The sequence below is a fragment of the Leuciscus leuciscus genome (assembly GCF_965113295.1).
Source record: "Leuciscus leuciscus genome assembly, chromosome: 13".
Lineage (NCBI taxonomy): Eukaryota > Metazoa > Chordata > Actinopteri > Cypriniformes > Leuciscidae > Leuciscus > Leuciscus leuciscus.
The window spans coordinates 15,238,216-15,258,300 of record NC_138737.1 but is presented as its reverse complement, the minus strand read 5'-3'; the positions used below and the strand labels follow the sequence as shown (position 1 = coordinate 15,258,300).

At 36.5% G+C, this 20,085-nt stretch overlaps 1 protein-coding gene across 3 annotated transcripts in view; it reads right to left on the bottom strand.

Moving 5' to 3' along the window:
* The window catches only part of celsr3 (cadherin, EGF LAG seven-pass G-type receptor 3), a 49,147-nt gene that overhangs the window by 11,301 nt on the left and 17,761 nt on the right, over window positions 1-20,085 (bottom strand). For all 3 annotated transcript variants that reach the window (XM_082188598.1, XM_082188600.1, XM_082188599.1), the window contains exons 4-23: window positions 14,772-14,994; window positions 13,259-13,374; window positions 13,016-13,104; window positions 12,683-12,840; window positions 12,410-12,573; window positions 11,745-11,870; window positions 11,432-11,601; window positions 10,550-10,735; window positions 10,185-10,295; window positions 9,194-9,362; window positions 7,350-7,491; window positions 6,239-6,359; window positions 4,293-4,476; window positions 4,101-4,202; window positions 3,926-4,020; window positions 2,928-3,137; window positions 2,634-2,817; window positions 1,477-1,626; window positions 1,221-1,401; window positions 954-1,121 (exon numbers count right to left, since the gene is read on the bottom strand). In XM_082188598.1, the coding sequence (XP_082044724.1) occupies window positions 954-1,121; window positions 1,221-1,401; window positions 1,477-1,626; window positions 2,634-2,817; window positions 2,928-3,137; window positions 3,926-4,020; window positions 4,101-4,202; window positions 4,293-4,476; window positions 6,239-6,359; window positions 7,350-7,491; window positions 9,194-9,362; window positions 10,185-10,295; window positions 10,550-10,735; window positions 11,432-11,601; window positions 11,745-11,870; window positions 12,410-12,573; window positions 12,683-12,840; window positions 13,016-13,104; window positions 13,259-13,374; window positions 14,772-14,994 (3,049 nt within the window). The remainder of the gene's footprint in view (window positions 1-953; window positions 1,122-1,220; window positions 1,402-1,476; window positions 1,627-2,633; window positions 2,818-2,927; window positions 3,138-3,925; window positions 4,021-4,100; window positions 4,203-4,292; window positions 4,477-6,238; window positions 6,360-7,349; window positions 7,492-9,193; window positions 9,363-10,184; window positions 10,296-10,549; window positions 10,736-11,431; window positions 11,602-11,744; window positions 11,871-12,409; window positions 12,574-12,682; window positions 12,841-13,015; window positions 13,105-13,258; window positions 13,375-14,771; window positions 14,995-20,085) is intronic.

Sequence of the window (20,085 nt, the reverse complement as noted above, 5' to 3'; positions counted from 1 at the left end):
TTCTTTTTATTCTTTCTATTCATCAAAGAATCCTGAAAGAAGTGTATCAGGGTTTCCACAAATAAAAGTTTTTATTTATTTATTAAAAATTGATCACCAATTTGATCACCAGATTAGCATATTAAAGGGTTAGTTCACCCCATAATTAAAATGACCTCATCATTTACTCACCCTTAGGCAATCCTAGGTGTATATGACTTTCTTATTTCAGCCAAACACAATCGGAGTTATATAAAAAAATATCCTGGCTAGCTTTATAATAGGAGTGAATAGCAACTGAGATTTTAAGGGGTTAATAAAGGCCTTCTGAAGCTTTTTGTAAGAAAAATATCCATAATTATAACTTTATAAACAAGAATCACTGGCTTCCGGTAACGGCCGTACATGAGTCGAGTTCCAGCCAAAGAGTGACCTCTGACCCGACGCATGACGTATTGAAGACGCGGAAAGGCAGAGGATAGGGCAAAACAAAACACTGGTCACTAATTAGAAGTCTAAAACGAGAATTTTTAAAGCGAAATGTCATGCATACGTTTTTTTTCTATTCTATTTTATCATTTATTCTATTTTTCTAACATAAACTAATCGCTTCACTTCAGAAGGCCTTTAATAACCCCCTGGAGCCGTATGGATTACTTTTATGATGGATGGGCTTTTTTGGGCTTCAAAATCGTTACTATTCACTCCCCTTATAAAGCTTGGAAGAGCTAGGGTATTTTTTAATAAAACTCTTTTTGCCTGAAAGAAGAAAGTCATATACACCTAGGATGGCTTGAGGGTGAGTAAATTATGAGATAGTTAAAAATTTTGGGGTGAACTAACCCTCTAATTTAAAAAAAATGCATGCATAATGCAATTTAATGATTTGGTCAGCCAATTTTGTCCCAAGTAGTGGTTTTATTTGTTCTTGAGACATCAAATTGAGTAAATAAGGACAGCAAACACAGACTCACGAGCTGCTGTGATTCCATTGCACACACAGCGGTTTGCTGCGGTTGCTGGTCTCCAGAAGACGAAACTCCAGCAAGACTGGAGTGTCCAGAAAACCGTCCACGAAGGTCTGGTTATTATACACAGACACACTCACTACAGGCGAGTTCAACACAGGGTGTCTGGGTAACCTGCAGAGATGCACATACACGGTTAGAAAGATGATCACACCCACATATATACACATTATCTGACTCTGAAGTGATCTTTAATTTAGACCCCTTTCTAACCTGACGCCGCGACGGTCCGTGTGGTATTTAGGAGGAAGTGAGGCCCCCAGGCTTCGATAGATGAGGAGGATGACAATGGAGATAGGCGCCTCTTGTAGTGACAAAGAACGTCGTGCTGCCGTTACTTCTAGCGTCTGATTGGCCAACAGGTTTACAGGGCCCGCAGGAGATGGAGCTGAAACTAAACAAAGTATTGCTCAATAGTTTTAAGCCTTTTAAGTGAACTTAAAGACTAGAGAGTGTGAATGTGACTTACAGATGTTGCGTTGTGGCACTAGTGCAGTAGGGGGCAGCACAACATGTGTGTGAGCATCCCAAAGCGCTTGACCTCGGAAAAGAGTACTGTGATACCGTGGAAACCGCCGCCGCACGTGTGTGTGGTTGTCAACACGATCCAGAGTCATGACTGCAACACACAAACACACACTGTGTGAACTACAGGATCCTTTTAATAGATCTGCTCTCTGTAGTGCTGCAGTTGCAGTTTCTGCAGATCATACCGTAGGTGCACAGTGCAGGTGTTAGTCTCACATTGATCTTTCTCAGCTTTAGCTCACACTGCACATGACAGAATATTTCCAATATTTACTTTTCTCACCATCAGCTGACTAAGCCTCTCTGTCCTCCAGATTTGAAGTGCTTTCCACACACCATTTAAAGTATTATGTCCATCTCCGCAAAATGATCAACAAATCATTTAATGATTTAATGAAATGTATTAACAATATAATTTTAACAGGATATATTTAAAGTGGGGATTGATATTTATATCTGATTTTATATATGTAGTCCGCTCTATTGTTACTAAAATCTTTTTGATTTTCCCAATGTTGTGAACCTTGCTTCCATCATTTTCATTTTTATGACTATTTTATTATATATTATATTAATAATTAGTGTGTGTGTGTCTATATATATATATATATATATATATATATATATATATATATATCCTTTGTTGGTCTTGAAACTTAAAAAATTTAAAGGTTCCTTCACAAATAAAAAAATAAAACAATCAACAGAAATGCTTTAAATATTGTAAATGCAGAGAAAAACATTTTGTGTATTTCAGGAAAAAAAAAATTGATCAGAAAACAATTTTCAGACAGGTCGATTGAGAATTTTAAACTGACCCGGCTCTTTTCACTCCCTCAAAACCCATCAGAAATAATACTAACATGTTGACTTGGTGCTCAAGTAATACTTACTATTATTATCAAAAATACACTTATTGTTAAAAAACAGCATTTATTTGAAATAGAAATCTTTTGTAATATTATAAATGTCTTTACTCTCACTTTTGATTAATTTAATGTGTCCTTGCTGAATAAAAGTGTTAATTTCTTTCAAAAGAAAAATGAACCCCAAACTATTGAATGTAAGTGTATGTGTTTGTTGTGTATTGATGCTGACCGATGTTTGAGGCGACGAGTGCGACAGGATTGAGGTAGGTCTGTTTCATGTTCTGGGCTAGTATGCGGGAGTACTGCTCCAACAGATCGGCCAATCCCGCCGCTCCGCTCTGACCTGAACTTTGACCTCTCCACAACGCAGCGCTGGCCGGACCCAACAAAACACTACAGCCTCGTAACACATTCTGCAGATAGAGACACAGTGTGAGAGACAGAACAGAACGAGACGTTAATCAAATAGTCTTATTTATCTCAAAATCTGAATCTCAAATCGGTTCCCTAAGGTAATGCATACCTCATTGAAATGTGCATCCTGAGTGGCTGTCAACCCAAAGCCTGACTGGAGGCTCTCAAAGGTCAAGAGGCGAGACAACAGCCGCTCGGCTATCTGAAGGTCATTGCCATAGAGACGGGTTGTTGCCTCTGTGACATCACGAAGCTGATGGGCCAGTTTCTTCTCAATGATGGTGCTGAGTTCTGTCTCATTTCTCTCTAAGGCCTCCAGCTACACACACACACACATTGAAAAAATTATGTTGACAAGCAGCTCCAATACTGTATGCATCACTGTGAGAAAATAATGGACCTTAGCTCTGTATCATGCATGAGCTATGGGTATTCAATTCATTTATGACGATTAAAATGTTTCAGCAACACTTCTGAGTTTTGATTCAGTTCATGTAGATTAATGATTTGTAGATGTTATATAAATATATGTATTACATGTGTTTGTAATTATTCTCAAAAACCAAATCCTAATAAACATATTTATAACTTGGCTCCATTCAAATATATATTAGGGATGCATAAAATATCGGTACCAAATCAGTTAGATATTTTTTTATCTATCGGTCGATATTGGACATTAATAATAGTGCATGCTCATTTTTATATTTAAATTAGCTTTGCCTAAATCGAAAGTCACACTCAATTAAAATAAATCTTTTAAAAAAACTAAGAATTTATTAAGACTGTTAAAAGCAATCTTTAGAAAATCAAATCAAAATGAGTGTGTATTTTTCATACTGCACATTATAATTTCATGCTGCCTAAATTCATTTTAAATTGAAAAATAGTGTAGAACTTTAATATCAACCATTTATTAGTTATGAGCCCCAAGATGAAAATAATAATTGGCAATTATATAGAATTTTAATATTCACACATTCCTACATATTTTTCAATATTATAACTTAAAAAAAAAAACTTTATTTTCTGGAAGAAGAAAAAAATGGTGTGAAACAGCCCTTATTATAGTAAAGGGAAAATAAATGTGAAATCATAGCTTCTCACGGCTGTGTTTAGCTCCACAAAAGGAGGAGAGGTGCAGTTGTACAGATCAGGGTCCAGCCATCCTCTCTCTCCATCACAGTGCCGAATTGCAGTTCCTTCAAAAAAAGAGATGGACTGATGGATTAGATGGACTTCAAAAAAGATATATGTCACAGATATGATTCAACAAGCTCACCAACTGATCCTTTTGGACAAGGGACAGCAGCAGGCAGGTTGAACTTTGTTCTGGGCCACCAGATTGCTGATGTTATGGTCTTAGGACAACCATCATAGATCACTGAGAAAAGCGGGTATGAACAAATATTTGTTACAAGGAGGCATTACTGGTTGGTTGGTTGGTTGGTTGGTTGGATGGATGGGTATGTACCTTCACAGCCTGTCTGTGTGACCTCAGCAAACGGATTGTCACACATGTTGCACTGTTGGCCAATCACGCCGGGTCGGCACTGGCACTGGCCGCTCTCATGATCACATGACCTAGAAAAGGAGCCCACTGGGTAGCAGTCACATGGCAGGCAGACGTCACTGCCCCGCCGTCGGTAATGAAACTCCTGATACACACAAAAACATCCATATGAACACATGCATTTACACAATATGAACTGATAAAAAAAAAAAAAATTCAATTGAAATCACAACCCATAGTAATTATAACATAATAAAAAATATTGACATGCATGTTTTAAAAATAATAGCTAGAATAATAATAAAAAAAAGGTTTAACTATATATTTCAAAAGCCTTATAAGATTGTGCGTGTTCATGTTTTCCTTTGGGATTGGAGTGTAATACACGGATAATGAAAAACGTGATGCAGTACAGCGTAAGGGTGAGTAATGCTTTAATATAGCACCCCAGAGTGAAGAAACACACATCTCTAATCCCTTAATTACACTTAAACACACACACAAACCAATTAACACTTCCCTGACCAGCAATACTGTATGTAGTAGGCATTTACTCCTAAAAATAGTACCAACTCAAAAGTACTGTTCATATTTAAAATACATGTTTGTTTTTTACTATAGTCCTATTTAAAGAACAGAACTGGAAGGTATTATCTGTACATAACGGCAAAAGGAGTGTTTGTGAATACTCTATGAATTTTCGTTTATTTGGTAATGCAAATTGCACCAAAAAAACAGTAAAACAGGAACGTGTCTATTAAATGTAAACTGTGTGTGTTTAAAAACTGCAAAAATACACATTGAAAATTCACCACAGGCTGATCCTGAGAAAGTCTGCTTTCACTCCCCTGAAACTCTGAGAAGAACAGGGACATGAAGTGCTTTCTGAGGAGAATAACACTCATGTTTATGGAGCTGCTGGTTGTTGGAACAGCTTTCACGTCAGCGACAGCTGATCCTCAGAAAGTATGGCGTGTTCTTATGGAGTGTGTATAGAGTATCCTTGTGCATCCCTAAGAAGGTTTAGGAATCTAAGATAGTAGACATCTTTTCTTACATTATTAGGGTCAAAAATCTGGATTAAAAGTCTTAGAGAGATGATTCCATGACTGGTGTGTGTGCGCTGCTGTGTCTTCACACACAGGTACAAGACTATTTAAGAATAACACTGTTCAAATTTTAGGGTTAGTAAGATTTCTATTATTATCTATAATTAATCATTTTATCAATAAGGAAAATGGATCAAAAGAAACAGTAAAGATTTCTATTTAAAAAAAATGCTGTTCTTTAAAACTTCCTGAAAAAAAGATATGGTAAAAAAAGGTTTCCACAAAAGTATGAAGCAGCACAACTGTTTTCCACATTGATGATAATAAGAAATGCTTCTTGAGCACCAAATCAGCATATTAGAATGATTTGTGAAAGATCATGCGACACTGAAGACTTTGCCATCACATTACATTTAAAAATATATAAAGTCACCTAATTTAAATAGCGCTTTATACAATAGAGACTGTTTCAAAGCAGCTTTACAGGGATAAACAGGAAAGTAATGATTAAGTAACTGTGTAAAGATCATCAAATATGAAACGAGTTCAATTTAGTTATAAAACAGCTCTGTAGAAAACAGTGTTGTCTTCAGGTTTGTTCAGTTATCATTCCAATAGTCTCCGTACAGGCAAATCAATAATATTTCAGAATATTAAGTGTCCCTAACTTAGCAATCTTAAAACAGAAAACAGTTATTTTAAATGGTTTTACTGTATTTTTGATCAAACAAATGCATTAAAAAGTCTTACCAACCCCACATTTTTTAACCATAGTGTATATGTCCATCTTATTATGTCAATATGTGATCATATTTATTTTATTATTATTTTTTAGGTTAACTATTTATTTGTGTATACCTTGCAGTGGCAGTGTCCAGTGGTCTTATTGCAGTCTGTGTCAAAGCCTTTACTTGCTTCACAGTGGCAGGGTCCACATGTCGGGCTGCCCCACCAACCACGAGGACATTGCTGCTCGATCCTACAAACAGACGCAGTTAGATTTGATCAAATACCTATGTATCTAGGGCAGATCAGACACAGAGAGCGAGCCAGCGTGACACCGAGATAGAGAGAGATGGAGCCGACAGATAAAAGAGAGCAGATGAGATTGCCGCTGTTGTGAAGGATTTGGCTGAGCGTGTGTGTGTTTGAGGTAGGGGTTGATTTAGGGTCACATGAGTCACAGTCTGTCGGCAAACTTAAGTCATCCGTTCATCCGTTCAAGGCATCAAACCTTAAGCACACACGCATACATGCGGCTAAGCAGAACAAATGCATCATTAACATGAACACAAACCTACCCGCCATACACATCCATCCTTTCGGATAAGCTTGAACACTGGATTAGTGTGACAAAAAAAAAAAAAAAACTCTCACACATGCACACAAATTCAGCCGTAAATCTGAATGCATCTATAGCCTTTGTCCATCTCTCACTGATTATCTTACTGGTACATTTGCTTGTCAACTTATTAGAGATTACAGATCAGAATAGGAGTAACTGGGCTAAAGGACAGAGGAGGAACATGGCAGAAATCCTTTTCAGTATTTTTCTCTTGTTTCCCATCAAAATCAGCCTTATAACAAAGTTACATTTTCTTGAAAAAGCAAAACTGTTAAGATAAAAAGATTTGTTTTCAGAAAATATACCTTAATGTAAATCTATTTCCATTAACCCATTGGCATTTTTTAAGTATAAATCGCACTAAATTTGGTTACATTTCTGCTTAAAACAAGGGGGGGAAATTTAAAATTAAAATAAAAACAAATTAAAGGAAAAGAAAACGTAACTAATTTTGCCTTGTTTTAAGTATGTTTAGAAATTGTTACTGGGCAACAGGACAAAAACAATGTTTAAGAAAATAGTTATTTTCTCAGTGCATGAAGTGAATTCAAGTAGTGACGTGTGTATAAGTGTGTATTTGTGCTCATGTAATTACGCATGGTTTTGGTGTGTATGAATGTGTACCTGTGTTGGCAGTACTGTCCGTAGTGACTGTCCTCACAGTCACAGATATATCCGTGAGAGGAGCTGGGCTTCCTGTGACACTTTGCTTGATTCTCACATGGGTTCAGCTGGCATGCATCCATACAACTTTTACCATAGAATCCTGTATTTGAAAAGAAAAGTTGGAAAAGTTGAAGAAAAAAAACTGTTGCAACACAAACCTCAAGTATCATTGATATTTAAAGATTAGGTGTGTAATTTTTTCTATGTTAAAGTACTGTCTCAGCTTAAAATGCAGAGACACTAAGTAAGCTATTCATATGTTTATTTCACTGAAAAGTATGATCACTGTGACTGCTATCAGTTGGCTCAACCAATGACGTGAGTTTGGGACAGCACTGTTTGTTAGTGACATCTGTTTGACAGATTAATGGCAGATGGAGGGAGATGCCTGAAAACACTTGCTCAAGTGAACTTGCAGAAAACACTGGTGCTCAAAAGATCATTCATTGAAAGTAAACTCCAAAAAATGTTTTGTTGCACAACTTTATGACTGATCACATCAATTCAGCCTTGACAGAAAGAGCAACATGCTTCAGAGTTAAATGTTTTGTGAACATACAACAATGTAATGCAGGATGATGCAGTGCCAAATATATTGGATGCAGCAAACCCTCAGCTTATGCTGTTACTCGTGTCACATTGCTTAAAGGCTCAGCAGCAAAAAAATCAACAGGGATAATGTTAGTAAATGTAGTAATGCTATGTTAATAAAAATTCTACATATGCCCCAATGAAATCTACAGCTAAATAAACTTGAGGGAAAAAACCTTCACATACATATTTATTTGAAGGCATAAAACAGATAGGGGCAGAATGGACAGAAAGTATTTCACTCTCGACTCAAAACAACTCATAAAACAGCACAGCCTTGATCTTATCTTCACCTGAGTTATATAGAAAAGCCTTTATCTGCACAACAACTGATCAAAAGACACAATAACCTCCTTTCTCTCTCTCTCTTTCAGTAGAGAGATGTTTGAACTACTGTATAGAAGTGTGTGCAAAGTGCAAACCCTATTAAGACGAATGAAGAAAAGCTCATCAGAAATGGACTGCAATAATACAACCATATGCTCTTCTGGTGAAGCTTTCCATTGCTTTGAATGATATGGAAATCACTATGGGATTACAATAAAGCCCTCAGAAAAAGTGACTTTATTCTAGCACTAGCACACTGCAGTGCATAGACATATTAAGAATGTTAAATTACGTATGGGAATCTAACAAACAACAGCAAGAATGAGAGAGATATTTCTCGTATTAAATTTAGGCACTCTTATGCGTGTGTGTGTGTGGGTTTGCTCTACCAGGAGGGGGTCTGAGAAATTAATTCAGAGTTTATGAGGGGAGTCTTTGATTTCTTTTTCTGCACAGCATTATTAATATCACTGGGCTGATGCAACTCTAACAGCATAATAATGAAGTGAACGAGTCTGTATCTTCGTTTAGACATGATGGGAGCTCATACAAACACAGGCAGTGTTTGTATCAGTGTCAGTGTTTTTACTCTGTGTATGGGTGAACTATCAGACTGTTAGCATAGAAACCAGTGATATGCTCAATGTATTATTAATACATATTATATATGCAGGCACCTAACACCACATTGAAAATATGTGATTCAAAAACTTAATCCTTGAAATAAACAAAGTACAATTCTGCAAATTCTTATGCTGGTTATATAAATTGTAATGAAGTTACATTACATTTTAAAAATGGAACATAGATCTTCACTAGTGGTCTATCTTGAAACATTTTCATTCTGTACGTTTTGCATCCAACAATCCTAACTCATATCTTACCTGGTTCACAAATACAGGTGTGTCGATCCCATTCATCTGTACATTGGCTGTGGGCAGGACAAGGGGATGTGTTACATGGGTTTCCAACATTACAGCCAGTCTCCACTTTGATGGTTTTGGAAGGGCGGGGTAATGCAGGGGAATCAGGACGCACCCCCAGACGCACCCCCTGAGGACACATGCCAGAACATTCAGCACACAGACATAAATATACACCCAAAATAATGACTTCTCAAAAAATGTTTAATACATTTAGAAACATCAAACCCTTCAGATCAGATACATTACCGTTCAAAAGTTTTTTACAAGAAAACAATACTTTAAAACAGCAAGGATTCATTGAATTGATCAAAAGCAAAAGTAAAGACCTTTATAATTTGAACAAAAGATTTCCATTTCAAATAAATGCTGTTCTTTTGAACTTTCTATTCATCAAAGATGCCAGAAAAAAAAAAGATAATAATAATAAGAAGAAATAAGACTAGAGTAAAAATAAGACTAGAGTAATGGCTAATGAAAATTCAGCTTTGCCATCACAGGAATTAATTAGATTTTAAAATAGTTTAAATTGAAAACTAAAGTACAAAATTACATAAAATAGGAAAGTTATATAATAATATTTCTCAATATTAGAGATTTTACTGTATTTTTGATCAAATAGATACAACCTTGCTGTGCATCACAAGTAGTGTTCAACAGTTGACCTTTGACATTAGCTAAATAAATAATCCATTACTAAAATTAACATCCTTAGTTTCCAATAAAATGACAATAATTATAATAATAACTATAAATTCATTTCTGACTTTTCTCTCTAAGTTTCTCATTTCTCGACTTATTAATTATTCCACTAATTAACAGCTTGTTAAAACGAATGATCCCATTAGGAATTGATTACCAATAATTCATACATTAAAGAATGTTACAGAAGTGCGAAGAGCACAGTTGAGGTTATATCAGGTTATAAAAACAGACTGCAAAAATGACGAACCTGAATACAGCCACGTATCCCATTTTGCACCTCTCCTGACCCTAACACTCCACCCACATGCAGGTGCTTCACTTTTACACCATTAATCTCATTCCCAACAATAACTGTTCCCTGTGGCAGAGAGAGATATTTGAAGAGAGGCAGAGAAAGAGATGGAAATAAAGTGAGATTAAATTAGTGCATTTTAGTGACATCGCATGTATTTCAGTGTTTAATCACTAGACCAGTGACCTGTGTCTGATCTGATATTCCAGAATTCCAGATTATGGATTACAACACGGGATTAAACATGGGATCAGCGACATAATAGGGGTTAGCGGACCACTTATGTGTGGGTGTATGTGTTTGTGTGCGAGTGTGTGTACCTGATACAGTCCAAAGTCCAGTCGTACTGTAGCAATATATCGAGTCTCTCTGCCGCTCCTGACATCACGGAGCTCGAGCTGTAGGTCATGCCAGCGTCCATCACACACCTGAACCTGATCCAGTCTCAACCTGACCGGCCGAGTCGAACCCCGTGCCACAGAAAACACCAATTGACCAGAAACCACCTGGAATCAGACACATACTCGATTTCTCAATTTCATTTTTTGTTTGCATAGGATATGCGAGTTATATTTGATCAGCTAAGTATCTGGAGCCTTTGTAGTTTGACGCAGAATTGTCTACTTCAAAGTGCTATGGGAAGTCAAGCTAATTTTATGTAATTAACACTGTGCTTCTAGTGAAAATGTTTGTTTCCTACCCTGAAACAGATATTGTTTTTCTTTCATCAGGCTCTTAATGAACTAAGACATTTCTTGGAATATTTGAATGCAAACAAGGCCAGGTTTTCCCTTATTGCCAGAGAGCATCAGAATACCACAGGAAAAGCTTGGTTCATAATTCATGGAGGATTCAATCCTTTGATTTTACTTAGTGCTTGCCTTTAAATATTTTTTCTTACATTGTTTTATTTAAATAAAAATTGATATTAAATTTGATTAAAATTTTAATGAAAAAGAAAGTCAAATTTAAATATGTAAATGTGAACTTAAAGAATTAATTTAATATCAAAAATTAAATATGTTTGGTGGACAAACATGTCACTTTATTGGCTGACAAAAAAACAAAAAAACAGTGCAGGAAAAAAATGCATCTACTTAAGGTAATTCTTATTAGTAATGAGATGCAGACCAAACCATAACTTTGAAAGGGTTAAAGCTTTTCTAGTTGTTTTCTTTTCCTTTCTGCATGCATTTCTATACCTGAAAAATCAAGTTGGTGTACTGTCCAGCTTGAGCCTGCAGGAGAACTCCCTCTTTTGATCTGGTGCGGAACACCAGCCCCATGTACCAGGGTGTGGTGATGGTGACTTCATTCTTCAGGTCCCACCACAGTGCACTGCTTCCAAGGAAACGATGGGGGTGGGACATCACTGTGGAAGAATCATTCCAACATTACCATCATAAGCAATGCCATCATGACATTAACATTTAGTAATAGTTCCTGTTTGATAATGCCATCCCGATTTAAGATTCACTTAAAGATCAACAGAGAAATCATTTATGTAGGTCTCACCTAAGCTGCAGTCCTTCCCTCCAAATCCAACAGGGCAGTCACAGGAATACGTCTCCCAGCTCACCCGACATGTGCCGCCATTCTGGCATGGGTTTGATTTACAGAAAGGCAATTTGGCACTGCAACCTAATAAAGACAGAGCATTACATCACAAATGCTGCAGCCAATCACAGAAAAAGACAGTTACAGCACAATCACCATGACAGCAGACAATAACAGGCCAAAAATGACCACAAACGCTCACAAAAGGAAGGCACTACTATACAAAGGTTTGGGGCTGGTGAGATTTTTAATGTTTTCGAAAGAAGTCTCTTATGCTCATTAGGGATGCATTATTTGTTCAAAAATACAGTAAAAATAGTAATATTGTGAAATATTATTACAATTTAAAATAACTATCCTCTATTTTAATATATTTAAAAATGTAATTTATTTCTGTGATGAATTTTCAGCATCATTACTCCAGTCTTCAGTGTCACATGATTCTTCAGAAATCATTCTAATACGCAGATTTGGTGCTCAAGAAACATTCTTATTATTATCAATGTAAATAACAGTTGTGCTGCTTAATAATTTTGTGGAATCCCAAACTTTTGAACGGTAGTATATGTTGATGTCATTACAGAGATACAGAACGGAACTATCATCACATAATGCACACACACCAGGTAAAGTGCCATTATTAGCGATGAATCCTGCCATGTCCACTGGTCTGTTATCAATGTGCAGGTCTTTCATACAGCCAATAAACTCTCTTGTACCAAACGGGAAATTCTCAGGCAGGTTAGGAACTCCACCCAAAAACAACGGGCCAGTCAGATCCAAAGACCTGTGAGAGAAACAATACAGAATGAGAGAATGAGAGAGAATGAGAGAGCAAAACCAACATGTGCAAAGTGAGCGTATAAATGTGTATGTGTGAGTGTGCGCATGCTCACTTCTTGCTGCTGGTCTGTCTCCCCTGTGCAGCACAGCTATAGTTGCCAAGCTGAGTGCCAAACCTCAGAGAAACGGCCGTATCACAGTCATCTACACTCAAGACAGCGACCTTCTCATCGGATGGACCCTGAACCTCACCGCTAACACTTCGCTTTGGCTAGGATACATACACAAATTGGGTTTCCCCATAAGTACACAAACACAAAGCACGCAACTACATTCTGAATATAAGGAAACTGCCAAAAGTTCCACAGTAGTAAAGTCCATAGTAACAGAATAAGGAATAGTCCACCCAAAAATGAAAATTCAGCTTCTTCAGAGTATTTTCTCACCTTGTTGTAGTAGTGGATGTGAACGGTGTGCCAGTTGCCATCACTCACTCCACCAGGCAGGTACGGACTCACCAGAGTAGACGACTCACCTGTGGAAAAGGAGATCAAAAGTAGATATTAAAGTGACAGACTCACAAAATTCACACCACAACCCTTTCATATTTCTATGTAATCCCAAATTTGGACTATAGATGGGTCCAGGATTTATTGTAAAACTGAGCACACACATGCACTCTTCTTTACCTGTGGAGTATTTAAGAACCATTTGTCCGTCCAGTATCTCCAAAGCAAGGAAGTCGTGCTTCTCATTAAACCGGCCATTGTAGAAGAGCAAACCATTACTTTCCAATGTGGCAAACCTACAAAACACAATTAAAGCTCATCAAAGATCTGGAATGAATCAGTACAGGTCCATTTAGAGTTTAATAATGTAATGCCCAAAAATTGTCTTAAAGTACACTCAGCAGAAATTGATCTCTAAATGAATTTAACTCAATTTCCAGTCAACATGGGACGGTTTCATGGTAGGGAGATCAGCAAACAATATCCATTAGACCTTTCAAAGTAAAACATTTTGCACATTTAGACTAGAGCAATATTTAAGAGCAAAATTTTAACTAGTTGCCAAAGCAACATTTCTCATTTTCATTTAGTTTAACTTGATGTACTAAAATAACTAACACTAAAACTGGAATAAAAATTAATAAAAACTAAATAGACCTCATTTTAAAAACTAATAAAAATGACAAAGATTACGTAATAAATAAAAACAAAATAAAATGATTATTATTCAAAAATAATAATTATTAATCACAAATAAATAAATAAGATGCATTATTGTAACTCTCTGACTGCATGTTAAATAAAAAAAAATTATAAATAATTGTAAATTTCATTTTTGCGATTGAATTGCCAAATGAAAGCCAAAATAATAAAATCTCTTTTTGGTATATAAATGTATAGCTGACATGCCTCTGTATGTCCTCTCTGGAAAGCACTTTTTTTTTTTTTTTTTTACAAATGCACTAGTTTGGTCCAAACAAAACGCTGACAAAAGGCCTAAGCTGTGAGAGAGATGGACCCTGTTTACGCTCTCCTGAGCAAAGACTTTTAGATTTAAAAGAGTTTTTATAGGATATGGCCAGTTGGTAAATTGCACACTGTAGCACAATGGTTATCTTTCAGTGCAGAGAGGCCAGGCTTTAACCGAGAGAGAGAGAGAGAGAGAAGGATTTAATATTCTGGCGTGTCTAGGGAGATGAGAGAAGGTTGTGCCCTTTCTGAGTGTGTTGATATTTGACCATTTTAATAAATAAAATAGCTCTGTTTTAGTCACCCTGGAGATTACAACAAACATCCATTATATTACCTCTGTGCCACAGCAACCAAACCCTGACCAATCACATCAAACACATGACCAGAAAATAAAACTCACAAGGGGAAGTAGAAAAAAACAGGATGAAAGAAGAGTGCTAAGGAGCTTTTCTCATGAACAGAGCATGAAAGAGAGAGGAGAGAACGTAATAAATAGATTACAGAAGGGAAAATAAGATTTATGATATATACATTCATATTTATATCTATAAACATACAAATATTTACATTTGTACTGTTTTGAATTAATCTCTCCTATCTCAGAAAAAAATCCTAATACAAAATTGGTTATTTCTGTCATAGTTTTGGACTTGACACATGACTAAAGATTCGACTTCATGCCTTTAAATTACACAACAGGTGTGTCCATGTATGTACTCACGAGAGAGAGATGGAGAGGTGGAATCGTTGACGGAGCCCCCTGAACATCATGAATGATTTTGGCGGGAAGGATCTGGTGGTGACAGAGCAGTAGGGCTTCTCATAACCTCCTGCAGGACACTCACACCTGAATCCCCCTCCGGAGAGCTCACGACACGTACCACCGTTACGACAAACGCCTGCCACACATCGTCCACCACGCCGGTCAAACTCACAACGCTCGCCTGAGACAGACAGAGAAAACACATCAAATATACACATGCACACATTGATACTTCTTCAGTTAAATTCGGCTGATCTTTAGATGCTGATCTTTGAAATTAGGTGCTGATATTTTGAAGATAATTAAAAAAAAAACTAATAATTTAATAACACTGTTAAATGTAATCTTTAGTAAATCTCAAAAGAAATATCAGTTTTATATATAATGTAAATTCAGTTGTAGCATTTAAAATGATTGACTTTAGTTGTTAGCATTTTATTTTGATTTATTTAGACAAAATACTTCATAATTTTTAGTTTCGGCCATTTACATGTATCAGTTATTGAAAAAAAAAAAAAAAAATGGCTTATTGGTATTGGCCAGAATTTTTATATCAGGCATCCCAATTTTCTTTACTAAATACTTTGACTAAATTTAAAATGTCAAGTTGTCAGGACTCAAAATCTGTCAATTTTTTAACACACACCTATTGTGATGAAATTTAAAATTATTTATTTAGTTCAAGTTAAGTTGTTCACGTCGGCATGAAATCTATGGAATCTATTTTCTAAATGTATGTTATTGTGCAACATACATTTGTTATTATATCTTGTTGTGAATGATTCATTTACGCAAATCTTTTTTTTATTGCTACATTTTTTGAGCTTGTAATTTTTACATAAAGTGGGAGAGAGGCCACACTATGCTTAAATATATTTTTATTTGCACAGACGCGTTTCGGCGCGTGCCTTCTTCAGTGTGCAACAAGGTAACAATGTAGCCAATCTTATATGCCCACACCCATTACCACACCCATATTAACACAAGCCAATAATGTTAAAGTGATATCCAGTCAATAATGTCACTAATGTTTCAAACAGACCATTAATGAAAGACTGTGACATTCCCCTTTAAAATTCCACATGGCAATTTCAAGTGTTTGAACTGTGTAGCATGTAATTTTATGCTCACAGAAAATGTATTTACACATCCAAAAACAGGCAGGATATACAAAGTAAAGGGCAGAATCACATGTTTATCCACTTTTGTTGTGTATTTACTGAAGTGCCCTTGTGGGCTGCTTTATGTGGGCAAAACCAAGCGACAACTCAAAACCCGAATTTTTTAGCACAAATGCGCGATCAGAAAGAACGATGACAAATCACCAGTCGCAAGGCATTTTAACACTGTGGGACATGATGTAAATATGCTCAAATTCATGGGTTTAGAGGTTGTTAATCGGTCTCCAAGAGGGGGAGACCGTGAGAACCGCCTCCTGCAACGAGAGGCTTGGTATATTTTTAACTTAAATACATGTATCCCGAATGGGATGAATGAAGATTTGTCACTAAGTTGTTTCTTATAAATGGAACACACAAATGTGTATTGTATGTTTAATTTTTTTTTATAACAATCGTTGTCTTTCATTAATGGTCTGTTTGAAACATTAGTGACATTATTGACTGGATATCACTTTAACATTATTGGCTTGTGTTAATATGGGTGTGGTAATGGGTGTGGGCATATAAGATTGGCTACATTGTTACCTTGTTGCACACTGAAGAAGGCACGCGCCGAAACGCGTCTGTGCAAATACAAATATATTTAAGCATAGTGCGGCCTCTCTCCCACTTTATGTATTATAATTATCTAGGCCAGCACTCTTAAAGTTGACAATTATACACATTGTTGCTCCTATCCACATTTACTTGTAATTTTTAAGAACAAGGCAAAGACACCAAAAATAAATCTTAAAAATAGCTTGATCTTCCAGTAAAACAATAGACTTGCCAGACTTCTTCGATCATTTAGTGCGCTTAAAACCCGCCCCTCACATTCAGATCTCATTTTACAATACCAAATGTGACAACAAAACCAGCAACAAAATATAAATAAAACTGGTAAACACTCCAAAATGAAACCCTAATAATTATTCATGCCCTAGTGCATGCTGGGAACAGGGAGCGAATGAAACTAAACCACATTACCATTTTTTTCAGAGTTCTATTTTTACTTGATCCATGAATCATTTCTCACAGCTTTAAGCAAAATTTGAAAAGCTGCACATTAAAGTAACTGTTTTAAATCATTTGATAAGATTAAACAATTGTACCATCACTGTATCAGCAGGGATCTAGCTTACACACACACACACACACACACACACACACACACACACACATTCTAGCAATGTGTATAAACTCTGTAAAAACCTGTAGACGGGCAAACCCCAATGGACCAATAACAGACAAACACACACACACTCCTTCATAAAGCAGCTTGTTGTTTGGGTTCTGAAACATCAGCAGATCATGCCCTTAGGCTTTATGTTGCTGAGCCAAATGTGAGCCAAATTCTGGCACAGTGATGTTCCAGCATTGTGTTGGTGGTGAGCCTCTGGCACTGGTTAAATAAAGCACATTAATGGGCATGCATGTACAAACCTCTGGCACAGACACACATGTAGACATCTCAGCCTCCCTTTAGTGGGAGTATGAAAATACTGCCTTTAAAAGCACTTCAAACTTTGACCCACTACAGAAATATACACACATACAGCAAAATGCCTCAGGACACACATATGGACAGACACACATCACATGCAAACAAACCATCCATGTTTACACTACAGTAACTGCTCAATGTGAATACAAAACAGACACACACACACACACACACACACATATATAAACAGACACCAAAACCCACAAGACACATGGACTTGCAGATTTAAAGAAGCTCAGTCCAGCATTTATCCTACTGGCTGAAAGTTCTCTGCATATTCAACAAGAGGCATTTGCATATTCATCATAGCTTACAAGCATATCACCTGCAAAGGGAATAGGATTTAAGCACACATTCCTCTTGACAGCAGCACTGAATATTCAAAAGCTAACTTAAAATAAGTCGCTATGCCCAGAATAAAAATATATAAGCAGGGAAAACCCATGAACACATGAAACCTGAACACCAACTCAAATATATTACCAACCAAAATATATCATAAATATATTTCATAAAAGAGAAAACCCTATATTCATTATTTAATGTTACATGAAGTAATATACATTGTTGTCATGGCCTATATGAATAAAATTTGTGTGATATTTAAATGATTTTTAATAATTTGCTAGGCCTACTTTTTTTTGCAATTTATCTATATGATTATTACAGACAGACAGTGAGCATAAAATCATGGCAAATTTCAATACAATGAATATGTTGATCATTCAGAATCACCCAAACATAGTAATCTATCTATTTACCAGTCTGTATGAGAGACTGCTTATGAAACTTTACAAATTAAAGTTTGTGTTGAAATTTTTTTTAATCTAGTTATATCAGTTTTGTTTGCAAATAAACGTGTTTATCTTCTGCTTAATTATATAGTTTCTTGTAAGTAGAGGTGCTGAATGTATAAGAAAGAGTGTTCCAATTTTGCAAGATATATCATAAGAATTTTATTAAATTGCTTTTAGAATGTTTAATTAGTATTTAACACGTTTGCCAATTCCATTTTCAAAGTGTTTCTACGCCCCTGGCCCTAGTTAAACCATATGGACTGTTTGACATGAACACACGCAATTCTGAGAAAACATTTCACACTGACTGCCCCTGCTCACAGAGCACTTACTGACACACAGACCAACAGCAATTTCTTTAAACTTCTCAACCAGAACTGACAGAAAACACACTCACACACGCACACGCACGCACACACACAAACATGTTCAAACTCAAAAATACAAACACATTCTCACAGTTCACAACGAGGTAAACAAGTTAATCTTAAAGTCCAAAAACAAAAAATAGAATTGTCCTCACATATCCACAACAAATACAAGCGATAGCACACAGAGATATTCACCTACATAAAAGCAAAGAGAATTCAAGTGCGCTTATCTAGACATGGACAAAAGGTGAGCTTTTAAGTACACACACATGCTCTCACACACACCAGCCCACACTTAAACAAATCTCCATTGATTCTCAGCAGACTCTAAATCACTTAAAAACCAGCAGGGAAAGGCTCTAAAACCCTCTCTGCAAATATCTCTCCATCTTTAGTCTCTCTATCTTCAGTCTCTAGATACTTTTGTCCTTTTATATTTGTGTCTGGTGCTCGCTCTCTCTCTTTTCTCCAGCTGTTCACTTCCTGACTTACTATTAAGAGCACCCTCTTTCTTCCTCTCTCTTTCTGTTTCGCTCCACTCCCCTGTACCTATCCAGACTATTTGGTAATGTATTCTCTCCGCTTCGTTCAAATGATGTTTAATTCATCAAAGCTATTCTTCTTCTCTTGGGCTAAACCACCCAACCCAACCCCCACACACATGGTACAGCCCTCGGGGGGATCCTGCATCTGCCCCTGCTTTCATCCTTCCGTTAGATTTCTTTTTCTCTCTTTCACTTTCTCTCATACTGCAGCGTTTGTATTACTAAGAGTTGCTCATTTAACTTCAGAATGACTTCACTGCTGAGAGTTTAGGTCTGTTCAACCCCAATGGCCAAACACTGAAAAACAAACTGGTTAGCGGTTGTGCTGTTCCACCAGGCACCACCGTCTAGTCTCAGCATGCATCAGATGCTGCGCCCACGGACCGCTCACAGCCCCTTCACTGGCCATCTGATGCATATTGAACAGAAAACTGGCAATGTTTGATTGGCAGGCTGCTGCACAATTGGAGTGCCTCTTTAGAAACATTAGTAACTGGATTTGGAAACGTTGGAGGCGCACATGGCCAGGGCTGGGTTAAAATATTGATTTTATCATTAATCGTGATATTCATTTGAACGATCTAAAAATCTCAATAATTACAATTATTACTCAATAATCATCAATATTGAAAATCCCAAGATTGATTGCCATCAGCAAAACAAATCTATTTATAGACTTTTATTCTATCTATAGTATTTGTTATTTTACCAGTATTTGAAGTCCAAAAGTTACCACCTTATTTTTTACGTAAGAGCGGGCGCGGCCATTTGTAAATTTAATGTTCCTGGCTTCCGGTGCAAACTGGTATTTCTTATTTAATTATAAACACACTGGTTTGTTGCGCAAACAGTTTTCCCATTTACTGCACTTTGATATTCTTCTCGTTATTTCCCT